Here is a 19249-nt window from a genome sequence, read left to right on the forward strand (position 1 = left end):
CCTAGGCGTAAGCGTTCTTGCGTTATCATCCGGAAACCATTTTACTATTTCGGGTCACCGAGACCTTGACTTTTGACCTAGTGACCTCAAAATCAATAGGGGTCATCTGCGAGTCATGATCAATGTACCTATGAAGTTTTATGATCCTAGGCCTAAGCGTTCTTGACTCATCATTCGGAAACCATCTGGTGGACAGACATATGTACCTACATGAGCAAAACAATAAACCCCCTCTTCTTCGAAGGGGGGCATAAAAATGTGACTTACATTGTGTTTGATCACAAGGTTTGACCGAAACCATTTTTGAACTCAACTCTTGTATCAAAGAAACAAATGTTCTGACCAAATTTCATGAAAATTGGGCCAAAAATGTGACTTCTAGAGTGTTAACGTTTTCACTATATACATATTGAGAAAAATGCCCCGCCCACTGGCGGCCATGTTTTTTCACCAATTGGAACCATTGTCAAATTCGTCCAAGATATCAATGAAACCAATGTTTTGACCAACTTTCATGATGATTAAGCAAAAATTGTGACTTCTAGAGTGTTTACAAGGTTTCTCTATAGCCAAATAGGGAAAACTGCCACTTTATACATATAAAGAAAAATGCCCCGCCCACTGGCGGCCATGTTTTTCGCCGATCTGGACCATTTTCGAACTCGTCCGAGATATCAATAAAACCAATGTTTTGAAAAACTTTCATGATGATTGGACAAAATTGTGACTTCTAAAGTGTTTACAAGGTTTCTCTATAGCCAAATAGGGAAAACTGCCACTATATACATATAGAGAAAAATGTCCCGCCCACTGGCGGCCATGGTTTTTCACTGATCTGGACCATTTTCGAACTCGTCCGAGATATCAATTAAATCAATGTTTTGACCACCTTTCATGATGATTGGGCAAAAATTGTGACTTCTCGAGTGTTTACAAGGTTTCTCTATAGCCAAATAAGGAAAACTGCCACGCCCACTGGCGGCCATGTTTTTCAACAGACCGGAACCACTTTTGAACTCAATCAAGATATCATTAAGACAAACATTTTGACAAAGTTACATGAAGATTGAACATAAAATTTGACTTCTACAGTGTTTACAAGGTTGTTTTTTTTTGACCTAGTGACCTAGTTTTTGACCCGGAACAATCCAGTTTCGAACTCAGCCGAGATTTTATTGGGGCAAAGCTTCTGACCAAGTTTCATGAAGATGGGACAAGAAATGTGGCCTCTAGAGTGTTTACAAGCAAATGTTAACGGACAGACGGACAAAGACCGGTCAGAAAAGCAATCAGGTGAGCTAAAAAAGGGTACATAGTTCTGTCAAAAAAAGCCTGCCAGATATATCTAACTTTGCCTGCCCAGTCCCCTCATGAAAGTAAGAAAGTGTGCCATGTTTGAATGCAATAGCTTTGATTCTTTATGAGAAAAGTGGACCTAAACACAAAACTTAACCGGACGCAGACGCTAAGGTGATGACAATAGCTCATCAATTTTTTCAAAAAATAGATGAGCTAATAAATAGTTATAAATAGAAACTCCTGAAATGGCTAGTAACAAACACCTTTTTATTTGGCATTTTCTTTATAAAATGTTTCGTTTTCTTTAATAACACTTTTAATCATTTTTCAATGGAGTTTTTCAAATTAAGAAAATGATCTCGCCCATTCTGACTACCTGAACTTTAAATCAAGGAAGCCCAATGACATTGTTTACTTGCCATGTCAAGCAGGTGATAGGACAAACAAATCAGCGATTTTCCTTGTCCAATTGGGAAAAGTACCCGTACCGGTCCAATTGGGAAAAATTGAGTCGTGAAAACCTCAAAATTGGGAAAATCGAGTCATGAAATCCTTAAATTGGGAAAATCGCGTCGTGAAGTTTGGGTCTTGTTGAATACATCATACAGTTCAAACTTAATTGAACATACCCATTAAAATAATCATTTGCAGGCATGCCTTAATGTCCATTACTAAAAGTAATAAAGTTGATATAAATAACAAAATATTATATAGAAGACACAAAATCAATTACTAGTTGTTTTAATCTCTTATAAAGCAATGTCTCTCTGTTTCATTTTTTTTTTAAATTACAACAATCTTTGATGTTTGATCATCACTCAGTTGCTGGCATCCCTCTCTGCACAGCATCATTAGAGCTGTCAATGTGTCCTGTGATAGACGGTTCCGATTGGTTGTGCAAAGATTGTTCATTAGACTGAACAACCTTTCCACAGAGGCAGTGCTGGAGGGCATTTCAAACTACGATAAGGTTTCAAACCGACGTCAAACAGTACGCTGGCTGCCTGACAAAAGAACCGCAAACAGTAACGACTCTATTGATTGAACGCGCTGAATAATAAAACCCGATATTAATCGAGCGCGTGGTTACACACAACTATACGATTTTCTTTGTTCGCTCGCCGAAAGTTGGGTTTTGTTACGAAACTTTCGATCGTTTTGAGAAAAAATTCGGACGTCGATTGGGATTTTTTCAGATGCCGATTGGGAATTTGGGAATTTTCGCTCGATTGGGAAAGTACCGTTTACCGGTACTTTATAAAGAAGGAGGAAAATCGCTGCAAATATATAATTAAACAACACACATCCGATTAAATCATGCCTTAAAATGTGCTCAATCAATAATTAAATGTTAGAAACTTTAAAATTGCAAATGTAGATTTCAAACAAAACACAAGGTCACACATTCCTAATTTATAATTGGCAAAAGCAGATTTTAACTGATAATTTTTTTTCCGAAAAAACAACAACACAACCTATCCCTTTAAAGAAAGTATAAAAGCAACACATTAACTATTTGAGCTTGTATAAGGACTTACCAGTGTTGGATCCATGGTTTCCACTGCAATACATCTCTTGTAGATACTGTGTATCTTCTCATACTTCATACGACACTGAAAATGAAAATCATTTCCATGGAACAAGTGTTAAAAGAAATACACAAGTTTTCACACAAAAGTGCAACAAAATAACATGATGTGCTCATCACATATTATTTTTACAGCGCTGAAAAAAGTTAAAATTTATGTCATCACTGATAAAATATCATGTTAAAAGCAGATTAACAAATTTCAGGTTAGAAAAAAAAATAATATTCATATTGATAAAGAATTCAAGCAAACAAAAAGGTATAAATATACCAAACTTACTTAAAACTTTTGGGGCTTTACCATTAAAAACTATAACACTTCGAAAAATGGGGCCATAATAGGCCCCAGAAAAATGGCAGGTCAGCTCCATGGTATACCTCCTCAAAGTCAGCATATGTGAAGTAGATGAGAGTGTTCTCCTTCATGGTGGTGGTAATCGCCCGCTCGAACAGGGCAGCCGCTTCATCAGCGAACAGCTTGCCTGCATTCTGGTCCTGGGGTGGAGAAGTAAGGGTAATTTGAGCTTTAATTTTGGAAAACTGGGCTTAATAAAATCATGTATTAAGTGTCGTTCCAGATCAGACTGTGCTGACTGCACTGGCTAATCAGGGATAACACTTTCTGCTTTTATGGAAGTTTTTGTTTAAAGGATGTCTCTTCAAACAGGAAATTCATTCTAGGGGGAAAGTGTCATCCCTGAAGGGGTGGCCTTTTGCAGTCGGACTGTCGTTCAGTCTGTCCATCCATCCGACATTCTGTTTCTTTAACGCTTTAAGATATTTACCAGATTTTTGGTATGTTAGTCTACCTGCATGAGTTACAGATCAAGTTCGAGTTTCGTTCAGGCCTGTTGATTTTTGACGAAGTTATGGGCCTTGGACTGATTGGTGTGTAAGTCTATCTATATGATTATCAAGTTTGAGTTTTGTTCCTGTCCACTAAAGTTACTGGCTTTGAACTCAGGAATTTTCTTAGAAATAATACTTGTCCAGATTTTTTTTCCATAACGCTTTCAGATACAGACTTTATTTTTGGAGTGTGAGCCTACCTAAATGACCTACAGATCAAGTTTTCAAATGTTCGAGTACATTGATTGTTTATATAAAATAACTCTTTTCCAGATTTTTTGGCAAAACTCTTTGAGATATTTTTCCTGATTTTTGTTGTGTGAGTCTACATCCATGACTTTCAGATAACGGTTGAGGGTTTTATGTATGTGTTTGAAACAAAAGTGGAAAAGATAGGGCATAATAGCCCTATGGACACATAACTTGTTGCACATGCATTAAGCTCTTTTTTTAACTAAGATTTGTTTAAAGACTGCTACGTACCCCTTTCTCTGTCAGCAGCTGACTGGACTGTTCCAGATAATTGGCTGCCTCTATCCACACATCTGGGTGGTAGGCCAGGCACAGCAGGCACTGCTCATATGCAAACATCACTGAAACCAAACAGCAGTCTCTCCTTGATTGTTAGTTACATAATGGAATGAATTTAACAAGAGCACCGCTTAGCTGGTGCCACGCTCGGCTGCGGGTGCAGTTTTGAACAAGAAACCGTCGGAGACAGGTGATGCTCCCCAAAGCTTTTTTTTGTCACAATATTGCACTATATATTCAAATAAAAGGAAACATCTTGAGGGCACAGTAGTTGGGGGGGACAAGATTTTTTTTAAAGAAAATTTCAAAGGGCCAAAACTCTGTGAAAAATCATCCGACCAGAACCCGCTGATAATATGCACATCTCCTCTTGGTAGTGAAGCTTCCCATAAAGTTTCATTGAATTCCGGTCGTTAGTTGCTGAGAAATAACCCGGACAAAAATTGTGCACGGACGGACACACGGACGGACAGACAAAGCAGCGACTATATGCTCCCCCCAAAATATAATTTGGGGGAGCATAATAAATGAAAGCTTGTCAGATTTTTTTATTTTTTTTAAGAGGTCACAGTGACCTTGACCTTTGACCTAGTGACCCAAAAATGGGTGTGGCATGTAGAATGAATCAAGGTGCAGCTACATAAGTTTCAAAGTTGTAGGTTGAAGCACTTTGATTTTAGAGCCAATGTTCAAAACCTTAACAAAATGTTAAGGTTTTAGCACGACGCGGACAGCGGACTTAGGACGATGAGTTGGCTATGAAAATACCTCGGGTTTTCTCCGAAAACAGCCGAGCTAAAAATTCCATAAGCTGGCAAAAGAAGTACATGACAATTTGATTCCATGTGAAGTAAAATATGAACAAGGGCTGTTTGTAAAACATGCATGCCCCCCATATGGGCTGTCCGTTGTAGTGGCAGCCATTGTGTGAATATGATTTTTATCACTGTGACCTTGACCTTTGACCTAGTGACCTAAAAATCAATAGGGGTCATCTGCGGGTCACGATCAAGGTACCTATGAAGTGTCATGATCCTAGGCAAAAGCGTTCTTGAGTTATCATCCGAAAATCATTTTACTATTTCGGGTCACTGTGACCTTGACCTTTGACCTTGTGACCTCAAAATCAATAGGGGTCATCTGCAAGTCATGATCAATCTACCTATGAAGTTTCATGATCCTAGGTGTATGCGTTCTTGAGTTATCATCCGAAAACCATTTTACTATTTCGGGTCACCGTGACCTTGACCTTTGACCTAGTGACCTTAAAATCAATAGGGGTCATCTGCAAGTCATGATCAATCTACCCATGAAGTTTCATGATCCTAGGCGTATGCGTTCTTGAGTTATCATCCGGAAACCATTTTACTATTTCGGGTCACCGTGACCTTGACCTTTGACCTAGTGACCTCAAAATCAATTGGGGTCATCTGCAAGTCATGATCAATCTACCCATGAAGTTTCATGATCCTAGGTGTATGCGTACTTGAGTTATCATTCAAAAACCATTTTACTATTTCTGGTCACCGTGACCTTGACCTTTGACCTAGTGACCCCAAAATCAATAGGGGTCATCTGCGAGTCATGATCAATGTACCTATGAAGTTTCATGATCCTAGACCCAAGCGTTCTTGAGTTATCGTCTGACAACCACCTGGTGGAGGGACCGACCGACAGACCGACATGAGCAAAGCAATATACCCCCTCTTCTTCGAAGGGGGGCATAATAAATAAGAGAGAATTTTTTCTTTTGTATGCACTTACCATCTTAAATATGGGTTAATATGGGACGAAACTTTAAGCACATGCATTAAGACCCATTTTCACATATCGGGGCTCATATCAAAATGTGACAACATAAATAGGTCACACACAATCTTATTTCAAATACTCCAATCACTGATTAAGCATTATCTATCTGTTGTGCTACCTCGTTTTGTAATAAGCGCCTGGTCCTCTGTCCGTAGCGGGTTCTCCTTCTCCCAGGTGATGTACTTCTTCCACAGCTCCACCTGCAGTATCCAAAATTCGTTTAAATTCAAGTGAGTATAACTTGGCAAATAATATTGTGACATACAAGAAACAAATGTTTTGCTCTTCTACATACTATATACAGCAACATATCTATAATGTTTCATGTTTTTAAACAGAAAACTGCAAGACAAGAACATCAGAGAAGCATTGTGCAACACTAGGTCTTTTGTCATATGCCGCTAGTGTACCTCCAGACCAGCTTAGGCATTTTCGAAATTTGGTCAGGAGGAACTTCCATGCTTGCTAATGAGACCAGAGAACCTACGCAACTATATACATAAGTGGAATTGTCTTACAAAATGGTTCTTACCAATAACCAAAGTTTTAAGTTATTAGTTGAAATACTGAAGATTGAATAGTTTTCTTAAAGGTTTTCCATGAGCTCATTAAAGGTTAACACATATTTATCAATATTATATGACTCAGCTTGTTGCAATATGGTGTCCACGTTACCCTTTGAAATAATGACCTTCTGAGCTGAAAGTCACCCTACTACTATGTGCATATATGATTGTCTAGAGAAGGAAATGACACTGGGTAGACCCATGTAATTATAGGATAAACTTGTCTATTTTAACAGCAGTCAAAAATATATTAAATTCTTTGTCTACTTGTTATATGATATTTATTTTTTCCTTCACCAATATTCTATATTTGACCCTCATTGTGGAAAACGGGGCAAAATGCATGTGCATAAAATGTCCTCCCAGACTTACCTGTGCAGTCTGCACAGCCTAATCAGGGACAAAATTGCCTGCTTTATGGAATTTTTTGCTTACAGGAAGTCCCTTTTAACCCATAACAACATAGATATGTATTTTGATGTGTTTGTAGTCCCTTAGAAAGTTAAATGTTATTAAAGACCTTTCTTACTAGAATCAAGTTTTAAAGGTTTCATTTCCAACCCTTAGATACTGATAAGCAGCAAACAGCATAAACCTGAACAGACTGCAAGTTACTAGCAGGCTGTTCTGGTTTTATGCTGATTGCACATAGCCATTGTCACTTTGCTTCTGAGTGGGCAAGGGTTAAACAAAAATTCAGTTTAGGCAAAAAGTGTCTTTACTAATTAGATTGTGTGGACCGCACATGCTTAACTGGGACAATACTTTGCACACATGAATTAAGCCAAGTTTTCCAAAGACAAGGCTCATTTCACACAATAGATCCAAATTGTCCCCCTTACCTGTGTAGCCTCCTCAGGGGTGTTGGTGGGCGGCACAGAGGGCAGGTTGCGGTTCAATCCCCGTGTGACCACCTCATACTCCTTGGAGACCCGGCGGGCGTTCATGTAGTCACGTGCCCGGTCCTCTACCATCTTCTTAGCAATCAGCGGATTGATACTCTACAGGTGGAAAGACTTCATTTACTGTTAAATCATATTTATTGGTCGGCATGAAATTTCATGGTTGAAAAATAATTGACTTTTTCGTTGACACATGTCCTGTGGATTTCTGACATACGAGAAAAACTTCAGGAGTTTGTGCCGGTCATCTTCATAATGTTTCATATTATGTGTTTATGTTAAAATTGTGGATTGGTCACCTCACAAAATTGACGAAAATTAATGTCCCAAAAATAATTATAATTTGAAAGTAATACAAATTGTTTGTAATGCAAGTCTGGCAAGAAGAATAAAACATTCCATAATACTGCTGATGAGTTGATAGAATTGATGCATTGGTGCGAATGATAGACACATGTCTGCACTCACAGTAACTCTTTACACAAGTTTGAAGCAGCTTAACCTTCAACCTGGGCCATACTTATCTGTTAAAAGCCACTAGCAGTGCAGGACCACCAGCTGATCAACTCAGTTTGCCCTTACTTTGTAGTGTCCCCAAGTTTCACATTGTTCACAGCCACTCATACCAAGACATGATCTCCTCCGTATAAATTATGGATTTGAACCTTTGATATTTTAAGGAAAAATAAATCTGAATATAAAAAAATCATCCCCATGTGCCAATAAAGGGTGCACTCACATTTTCATAGTGGCCATAGTCCTTCCAGAGCTGCTCTATGTTGATCATTGGGTTGATGACACCCCTCTGGAACACCTTACGCACCGCGGTGATACGCTGGTTTTCTGCATACGAGCCCACGGCATCGCTGATATACAAAATTTGAATATACAATATATATTATTTGCAACAAAGGTTGTTTAATATACAAGGAAGCTTCTTCAGATACAACAGATACATCACGGTCAATCATTTGTGATTTTTTCAATCAAGTTCTGCGTGCACATGGTCCGTCATGGGTTTAGGCTCTTCTTGGGTCAGGACCAAATGAAAACATGACTATTCAAGGGCACTTCTTGACATTTGTTAATCAAAGTACTGGCAGTACTGGTGTGACGATGCTTTTGAAGAGGATGGATATAAAACATCAATTTAAGTTTATTTATATCACCACAATTGTGTATGTTGATACGAACATTTGGGTACCATAAAAAATTTGGGTACAAAAATTTTGGGAACAAGGGCTGTTTGTAAAACATGCATGCCCCCCATATGGGCTGTCCGTTGTAGTGGCAGCCATTGTGTGTATACGATTTTTGTCACTGTGACCTTGACCTTTGACCTAGTGACCTAAAAATCGATAGGGGTCATCTGCGAGTCACGATCAATGTACCTATGAAGTGTCATGATCCTAGGCAATAGCGTACTTGAGTTATCATCCGAAAATCATTTTACTATTTCAGGTCACCGTGACCTTGACCTTTGACCTTGTGACCTCAAAATCAATAGGGGTCATCTGCAAGTCATGATAAATCTACCTATGAAGTTTCATGATCCTAGGCGTATGCGTTCTCGAGTTATCATCCGAAAACCATTTTACTATTTCGGGTCACCGTGACCTTGACCTTTGACCTAGTGACCACAAAATCAATAGGGGTCATCTGCGAGTTATAATCAATCTACCCATGAAGTTTCATGATCCTAGGCGTATGCATTCTTGAGTTATCTTCCGGAAACCATTTTACTATTTCGGGTCACCGTGACCTTGACCTTTGACCTAGTGACCTCAAAATCAATAGGGGTCATCTGCAAGTCATGATCAATCTACCCATGAAGTTTCATGATCCTAGGCGTATGCGTTCTTGAGTTATCATTTAAAAACCATTTTACAATTTTGGGTCACCGTGACCTTGACCTTTGACCTAATGACCTCAAAATCAATAGGGGTCATCTGCGAGTCATGATCAATGTACCTATGAAGTTTCATGATCCTAGGCCCAAGCGTTCTTGAGTTATTGTCTGACAACCACCTGGTGGACGGACTGACAGACCGACATGAGCAAAGCAATATACCCACTCTTCTTCGAAGGGGGGCATAACAAAAAAAATTTGAGCGAAACTGGGAGGCGGGTCACATTCTTGTTCATTAAGTATGGCAATACATTCATGATGATTCTCGAAAGTAGGTATGAGCACATAGCCGGACCATGTGAGCTCAACCGTATGAGCACTTGACTATCCGAGTTAGCCCACGAACATATGGATAAGTTAACTAATAGCGAAATGACCTTATACATGTATATGCTGAAATCTAACAAACGAACGAAATATCAAACATGGTATGTACACTTAGGTGGTTGTGTAATTTCTGTTAAAATATCGTATTCAATATGTAAATTTTAAATGATTGTGCCCGCACTTGAGTTTGTTGCCTTGTTTGAGTCTATAGGCGCCTAGGCTGCACCCAAAGTGTGTTTTTGTGTTTTTCCAAGGTAATGAGTTACCTCCGCGCTGAGGCTGCATAATGTTGGGACCCGGAGTGTGTCCAGCACTCCTACATGTACCTAATAAGATTAGATTGACGAAAGTTGGGATGAATTTTGAATGATAGCTGTAATTTCCAGCTATTTGTTTTGTACTGAAATACTTTTTAATTTTTTATATGGTCAAATGATGCCGGGGCGGGGGGGGGGGGGGGGGGGGGGGGGGGGGGGGGATGAGATTTTCCGGAAAAAAACAACTGTCAGGAATGGTGACCACAAAACATACAAAATATAACAATGCGCCGGGAGCGGGAATCGAACCGGTGTCGTAAAGGTGAAAAAGCGAATGTCCTTACCACTGCTCTAACGGGACGGACAATTACGCAAGAAATGTTGTTTTATCTATATATATCGTAGCAGTGCAGCGTTTACAATTTGCAGGTTCGAAATCGTTCGCATTCTTTAGTTTTGTGATCACATAAAAAGTTAATTTTACATGTTTTTATTCGCAATTTATTTACTAAATCGAGAACAAATATCAAACAAAATAGAGAAAATATATAGTTGTTTCATTGGTCCATAAAAATAAAATGGATGTAAAATTACTAATTTGAAATTAACGTTCTGATACACTTATTTAATCTGTTTCCCCAGGATATGCTGTTCTATTAACATTTACCTTTATCAACACGAACGACAACTCTGCTAGGAGAATGTTATCAATGAAAATCAACGAGCAATCTCCTACGCAGTGGCGAATGCCAAGGGAAGTAACTGAAAAATCGAGTTATCTCAATCGGACTGGCTCGGTCTTTTACATAGGTCGCAATTGTGAAGAATTTTTTTACTGGTTATCAAACCTTGGACGCTGCTGTTACAGCATCGTCAAAAAATTCCATGACTTGTCTTGATAAAATAAGAAGTTCCATGATTTCCCGAGGAAAAGAGTATTTCCATGATCCCTACACATCCCTGGCATTTAACTCAATGCACACTATTAAGTGAGGCATATACATGCAGGACATACTCATATTTTGACACAACGTTATTTGGAGACATGCTTTGTTATGTCTATTTAGTTTTTTCATTGTGTTTGTTTTCGTAATAAGACAGAAAAGAGCGCAGGGACCCACAAAGTTCCAGTTGTATCAGCCATTTTAAATCAATTAATCATTATTAAACAGTTATCTTATTTTTCGAGTCTGAGCAGTAGTAGCAATGGTTGGTACACATACTCCTCACCTGGGTGACAATTCTTCAATTAGCACTCCTTACACAATGCAGTCACAGACATAAAAGGATCTCACATTCTTTAACACACAGTTATTTTGTATTATTCTCTTTATGAACATGGGGCCTGTTGTACTTACACAGACTTGAGGAAGTTGATGTAGTCACTCCAGATAGAGGAGGACATGATATCCATGCCCATCTTGTCCAGAGCAAAGTCGTATGCCTGCGCCATCTTCTCCCTGCAATGTATAGCCAGACTCAAGTCATGCAGGGCACCTAGAGTAACTGAGTTCTATTCAAGCAGGGCACCAGACTGAGTACTATTAATGCTGAGCGCTGAATTAACTGATTACTATTCAGGTTGGGTACCAAAATAACTGATTTTCATGCATGAATTTCAATTAAACACAAGGATAACAAATGTGTATGCCTTTTGTAACTCTGTCGATGTGGGAAGGCTTACTGATTTTTATGTATGCTGGACACCAGACTAACTGATTTGTATGCATGAACTAAGTCAAGCCAGGCACCAAATGAGCCTGTTTGTATGCATAAATTCAGTCAAGTAGATTAACTAGTTTATATACATGAACTCAGACAAGCAGATTAATCAGTTTGTGTGCATGAGGTATGTCAAGCAAGACACCAGATCAACCAGTTTGTAAGCTCAGTAAGGCTGGGCACCAGACTCACTGATTTGTATGCATGAACTCAGTCAAGCCAGACACCAGATAAACTGGTTTGTTTGCATAAACTCAGTCAAGCCACACACCAAATTAACTGATTTGTATGCATAAACTCAGTCAAGCAAGACGGCAAATTAACCTGTTTGTATGCACGAGCTCAGTAAGGCTGGGCACCAGACTCACTGATTAGTGTGCATGAACTCACTCAAGAAAGACACCAGATTAACCTGTTTGTTTGCATAAACTCAGTCAAGCTAGACACCAGTTTAACCAGTTTGTATGCATAAACTCAGTCAAGCCAGACACCAGATTAACTGATTTGTATGCATAAACTCAGTCAAGCCAGACACCAGATTAACCACTTTGTATGCATAAACTCAGTCAAGCCAGACACCAGATTAACCAGTCTTTATGCATAAACTCAGTCTTATTGCATAAACTCAGTCAAGCCAGAAACCAGAATAACCAGGTTTTATGCATAAACTCAGTCAAGCCAGGCACCAACTTAACTAGTTTTTATGCATGAACTATGTCAAGCAAGACACCAGATTAACTGGTTTGTATGCATGAGCTCAGTTAGGCTGGGCACCAGACTCACTGATTTATATGCAAAAACTCAGTTAAGCCAGACACCAGATTAATCGGTTTGTATGCATGATCTAAATCAAGCTGGGCTAGACATAGCAATAGATCGCTGGCCCATTGCCTTGAAACAATTCTTAATGCTAACGTTGAATTGCCAGATAGCCCAACTAACAGTCCAGTGATGTTTACTTCCAGTTTTCTAAACAAAACATATTTTGCTGTTACTGATTCTTATAAAATCAATTAGTTTTTCAACTTCAAAAATAATTATTTCTTCTCAACAGTTAGCATCATAAAAAACTCATTCAGTTTTCCGTAAATAGAACTTCATACAAATGTAATGTATATTTTAAGAAGAATACTGAATGTATAAATGGCTGAAAAGATTTTACTCACCTGACAAGAAATCAGAGAGATAGAGAGAGCAATAGGACAGAGAGTAGGACATGTGCTGCATACAGTCAAATACTATGGCAACATTTACATGTTGAATTCGCATTTATTATGTTCAAATACAACAATTCAAGTATATACATTACCCATAACAAAATGGATAAGTGGAAGAAATGTTTACCCAGTGAGTTCTTGTTTTTAAATCAGATATTTTCCATACAAAACACAGACAAGAATTTAAAAAAACATTTTGTTAACAAAAAGCTACACAAAGCATATTGAATATTTATAAATCAATCAATGCGCAATATACTATGACCAGCATTTCTGGGTAAACATTTTTACATATATTGAAAATAAAAATTTATTCCATGTAAGATAAAAATTTATCACATAAATATTTAAAGTAAATTAACAGAATATAAATTTAATATTATTTTTTACGTTTTCAGAGGTATCGTACACAAATGCTTTACTTAACGAATCTTGCATTGCAACCAGTATCTAAAAGCAAACAATTGATTGCTTCATTTTTCAATTAACATAATTATCAAAAGAATTTCCTTTTCAAAAATATAAAACTAACATTAGATTAATATTTTTTCTTTTTTTTCCTTCAGTTTATAAAATTCTTGTTTAGTTGTTCCAATAAAATGCCTTCAAAGGGTCTTACACAACTGCTCAATTCCAAAATGAAAGAAAATAACGGATGCATCAAACTTAAAAAAGAAACCCTAGAGTAGAGTAAGAATTTTGCGAATATATTGTTCCAACCATGAAATGTGAATTTTGCTGCTATCTTTTTTCTTACACAATAACTGATATTATTATTATCTTTCATTACAGAACAAAACAAATTATTGTAATTTCTTGATGAAAAAAGAACAATTCAAATATCGTAATTTCGTAAATACACTCAAAACTAAGCATTTAAGATTCCACAAAATATGATAAAAAATTATACAGACAAAATGTACACTAAATATGCAAAAAAATCTACAAGCCCTTGTTTATTTTCAGTAAAACAAGGGAGACAACTGGTGAAGAGTGCTGACTCCTGGACAGACCTGTACGAGGGTAATTTGCCCTTGGTGTCTTTGATGTAAGTGATGTAGAGTTTCCATAAGTCTATGTTGAGAATTTTAATCAGGCATCGCTGGAACAGCTGGAAAAGGGAATTGAAACTGAATACACAGAATGATACAATACAAAGACTTACATATGGATGAAACATGTTTATGGTATATGTTTTACAAGTTCATGGATTTAAAGTAAGGCAGTTAAATCATAAAATTATTTTGAACACATAATTCAACCACTTCTGGCTGCTTTTTTATGCTTACGTAAAAAATATACTTAAAGTTGTGGAAATCATATGTCCCCTATAAACTTTATTTAACACCTGTAAATGTTGTTCCACATTATATGTATTTTTCACAATTTTTTGAGAATTTGTTTAATAAACAATTGAAGCCAATATATTTGTGTGTGCACTTTTCAACACTTTCTTCAATATGAAGTGTGTTTTTTTTTCTATTTTATATAATCATACATTTTGGGTGGTTAATCAATACTTATAAACTGTATGTAGCTACACATGTTCTTTCATCAGAGATGTTCATTCACTCTACCTTTTCTACTCTCTCGTAGTTTTTTGACTTCAGCTGAAACAGACAAACAGTATCCATAAACAATGTGAATAAAATGTAATATAAATCATGGCTTTTTCAAGAATTGAAACATGTAATTAAATATGTAACAATTTCTTGATTTTGTTGAATCCAATACAGAAACTCAATGTTATGTTTGATGTCATAAGTATCTTAGCTTGAAATTATACTTGTCTAGGAAAAACTGATCTTAATGCATGTGCGTGAAGTGTTGTCACATTAGCCGGTACAGTCAGCAAAGGCTTATCATGGACGACACTTTCCGTTTATGTGGAATTTTTAGTTTATAGGAAGTCTCTTTTTACTAAAAATCCAGTTCAGGTGGAAAGAGTTGTCCCTGATAAGCCTGTGCACACTGCACAGTCTAATCTGGAAAGGAACTTTACGCACATGCATTCAGCTCTTTATTCCCAGATCTAGGCTAAAATTTAAATAAAGCTGCTGAAAATGCAAAGTTAATTCTCGGGCCTTTATGGTATCAAAAAAATAATCAATTAAGTTACATGTAGTTCTGAAATAACGGTTGCTTATTGTGGCTGTTTGTTGCGGCTCTTTGATATATGCCAACATAAGACATTTACATGTACTGATGTTCATAAAATGCAACTGAACCTACGATTTACGCTGTCACATAAAATCATAAATTTTCAATAAACCTTATGGAAAAAAATTACCTGTTATCTTCCCTAAACTGTCTACATCATGAGTACCTTATACATGTGAATAACCCACATTTAAGTTAGTTATTAAAAGACAAACTCATTTTCACAGACTCCCATATGCAAGCCTGCATGTTCGTCTTCTTTCTTTTGTTGTAGATATAACACAACCAGAAAAAAGGCGCGATAAATGCTGCTGCAAAAAACATGTCTACTGCAAGATGTGAAACTTGATGCTTCTAATTTTAGTAATGTACATTTTCACCAAAAGTTTCCTCCTTAGTGCAATATTTTTGTTTTATATAAAGAATATAAGAATAAAACCACAAACAAACTTGAATTTAAATAAATCTAAAGCCTGGCATTTAGGTATTTTGCAAATGCTTCTTAATAATTAAGTCAATTTATTTAAAATTAAACTATTGTATTCTTTTTAATTCATCATTTTGTATTTATACCATCAAGTTTCAGCAGGCACAAAATCTTAACTCTCACACAAATAATCAAACATATGATGACACTATGAGGGCAAATAAAATTGTTGATTCATGAATATGACAAGTCAAGAATTTCCATTAAGTCAGAAACTTAGTAGATGTTTCTTAAGACATGTAAAACAGACTACCAGGTAACACTTCTTTTTTCTTTTCATTGAATATAGACAAACAAAAATCAGAATGTAACGGACAGACTTCTTTCATAAATTGGAACATGAAATGTCGGATTCAAAATCAACGTTTCTTTCTTTTAAGTTACATGTATAACAAAAGTTTATCTTAAAGGCACTTGTTCACAAATATTCACATATAAAAGATTTTAAAAGCAAAACTGTAATTTTTGGAACATTCTAAAATACTTGTAATAGCAAGAAAACAAAGTTTAATACAAAAAATTGCTTTTATCAATATTCAAGCCCAGGAACTTTAAGAACAAAATCTATCGCCCTACCACTGGACCATATAAGATTTGAATTTTAATTAGCAACCCCTGCTAATCTCCGATAATCCCACATTTTATCTGGAAAACTGTGAAAAGTCTACACCGCCTGTGGCATTTCGGGGATTAAAATTACATTTGTAGATGAATTTTTTTTATAATTGGTCTCATTTGAAAGCTAATAAAATTTAATAGTGTATTTGAAACTCTATGTTAATAATACAGTCCAACCTGCCCGAGCGACCGCCTGTTAATAGCGACCAACAGTCAATAACGACCACACCGATTTCCTCCCGAACGATTTCACTATATATTGAACCTGCGAATAAAGCCCACCTGTGAACAAAGACCAACGACCACCCTTTTACATTCCCAAATCTCCATTTTGATAACTTACAACGACCACTGCAATCATAAAAATCAACGATTTCGCAACTTTCAAAAAACAAAATGGCCGCCAGGATGCTGTGTAGTCACGTGATACACATCTTACCAGTGGACTCTTCGGTCGCTATGGAGATATTGGCATGTGACAGTTTATTGCACTCGATAGCAGTTGTTTGTTTATTTAACATGCATTGCTAATTGGTAGTCGCCTGCTTCTTTTATTCATTTGACAGTTTGTCAAAAGTGTAAAAATTTGCCTTTGTATTTAAGTGACTCGCGATTAATGTACTAATTGCCGAAAATATCAAAGACAAATTTGGAGCTTTCATTAACTCATTAACTAAATTAACTGTTTCATATCATTTACGATGTCTATTAAAGACAAACATTTTGATAGTCATTCTCTTCTTAAATTTCTCTGTAATAAGACGTTCATAGATTATAGAAAAGTAAATTGTCAGTTCAAGTTAACCATCATGGCTTCCAAGCGTAAGTTCTTGACGTTGGAAGAACGCGTTAAGATCATTAGTTTGATAGGTAAAGGACACAGTTGTAGACGAGTGGCTAGTGATCTTGGTGTAGGAAAAACTCAAATTCAGAGCATTTTAAAGCGTAAACATGAGATTATGGACGAATTCGAGGAGAACGTAAACTGTGAAAGTAAACGCCCTAAGCGTGAGTCAGAATTCGCGTCAGTGAATGACTAAGGGCATAAGTGGTTTGTTGACGCAAGTGCACGGCTCTTGCCTGTGTCTGGACCTATGATCCAGGAGAAAGCCTTGAAGTTTGCGTGTGAGTTAGGATATTTGGACTTTAAGGCTAGCAATGGCTGGCTCGAGTCTTTTGTAAAAAGAAACAGCATTGTATTTAAGATTCAGAGTGGTGAGCGGGGTGAAGTCAAGAGTGAGATTGTAAGATGTACATGTACGTATACATGTATGTCAATAGTTATTTATACAGTATATGATAAATTAAATAAATAATAAAAACATAAGGGAATAGAAATACAACATGTAATAAATATACAAATGTAAAACAAAACTGTGTTTTCAATCCTTTATTTCATTATACATGCATAAGTATTAGGGATGGCAAAATAATTCGAATATTCGAATATTCGATTGAATGGTCAGCATTCGAATAATAAAAATGATATTCGCATTTTTTTCCAAACGTAATTTCACCAATATTTAATGACCTGCGAATCGCTTACTAAAAAGCAACCGAAATCACCTGGGAGTAACATGTTTGATGTGACGTTCTTCGTGTCAAACTGATAACGCAATGGTAGCAGTGTTGATTGCGCAATGCAATATACACGCTCTAAGAAAGGCCCCGACTGTTGTTTGCCAATGGGGTGCCAATTAACGGTTTCAATTGACTGGCGAATAATAATTAAGTTTTGTGATCACAGTATGTACAGCCATTAAAATGTGTGAATTACTCAAATCGCGCAATGCAATATACTTACTATAAGAAAGGGCCCGAACTGTTGTTTGTCAATTAGGTACCAATTAAGGGCTTCAATTTACTGGCGAATAATAATTTAGTTTTTGTGATCACAGTTTGAACAGACATTTAAATATGTTAATTACTCAAAAGTAACAGATGATATAAATTAAACAATCATCAAGGAATCATAATTCAAATCTGAAAATGCCACCAGCCTGGAATACTTTACACGGTCTGTGGATAAGAAGACCGCAACGTGTAATGTGTGTAAACTTAGTTTTACATATGCGCGGTCTGCTACAAATCTGTGGAATCATTAAAAAATAAAATTCTATGACACGATGTTTTTCATACTATTTGTGCCCGATCACAGTATCGGTCATAGTATTAGTCGACAGCGATACAATTATTCGATAGCAACGTTAATAAACAGCCTCGTATTTAGCAAACGGATATAACTTACAAACCAATGGAAATTAACACATAACAAGGAAAAATCAATCCAGCCGTTTTATGCGAATATTCGAATATTCGATTGAATGAATTTGCGAACATTCGAATACCGATATTGGTATTCGATGCCATCCCTAATAAGTATTCAAACATTTAAACAACAGAGCACATACATAGATAAGGTACCTGTTAAAAAACTACTAGCATATTTTGCAAAGTTTCGATCCACCCTGCGCATAAAGACCACCTGTGAACAAAGACCACAACGACCAAATCCCTTGAGTGGTCTTTATTGACAGGTTGGACTGTACATATTTCTTCCAAATGATCAATTTCACTCGCTATGAATGCCGAACAATTTTGATTGATGAATATCCATAAATGAACCAAACTTTTAAATGTTTGTTTTGGTAATAAGTGTTTTTGTGCTTGTTTAAATATAATTGTTTTTTGGATCATTGAATCATGAAACAAAAAATATTGGGAGTTTCTTTATCATCAAGTCATATGTGGCCAGTTTAGTGTAACATTATTTTTTTAGATTTGACCAGGTGACAAAGTTTTTTGATGCACATTACCCAGATTTGAACTTAAAATAGATATTAAGAAAAAGAACATTTCTACCAAGTTGCATCAAGATTGATTAGAAATGTGGCCTCTTTGTGTAAAGTGATAACAAGGTTTTTCTTGAATATGATCTGGTGACTACTTTTTGGTCTTGCATGAACCAGATTCGAACTCAGCCTAGATATTGTCAAGTTAAAAAT

The 19249-nt window shown here is 36.6% G+C and overlaps 1 protein-coding gene across 2 annotated transcripts in view; it reads right to left on the bottom strand.

Annotated features, from left to right (window-relative positions):
• LOC127853412 (cleavage stimulation factor subunit 3-like) overlaps positions 1 to 19249 on the bottom strand; it is a 44633-nt gene that overhangs the window by 15933 nt on the left and 9451 nt on the right. The window contains exons 4-12 of one of the 2 annotated variants that reach the window (XM_052387940.1): positions 14557 to 14589; positions 13993 to 14090; positions 11399 to 11500; positions 8287 to 8413; positions 7488 to 7646; positions 6198 to 6279; positions 4220 to 4329; positions 3266 to 3382; positions 2838 to 2912 (exon numbers count right to left, since the gene is read on the bottom strand). In XM_052387940.1, the coding sequence (XP_052243900.1) occupies positions 2838 to 2912; positions 3266 to 3382; positions 4220 to 4329; positions 6198 to 6279; positions 7488 to 7646; positions 8287 to 8413; positions 11399 to 11500; positions 13993 to 14090; positions 14557 to 14589 (903 nt within the window). The remainder of the gene's footprint in view (positions 1 to 2837; positions 2913 to 3265; positions 3383 to 4219; positions 4330 to 6197; positions 6280 to 7487; positions 7647 to 8286; positions 8414 to 11398; positions 11501 to 13992; positions 14091 to 14556; positions 14590 to 19249) is intronic. The other variant, XM_052387941.1, reaches the window with a different exon arrangement.

This window comes from Dreissena polymorpha, chromosome 12 (genome assembly GCF_020536995.1).
Source record: "Dreissena polymorpha isolate Duluth1 chromosome 12, UMN_Dpol_1.0, whole genome shotgun sequence".
Classification (NCBI taxonomy): Eukaryota; Metazoa; Mollusca; class Bivalvia; order Myida; family Dreissenidae; genus Dreissena; species Dreissena polymorpha.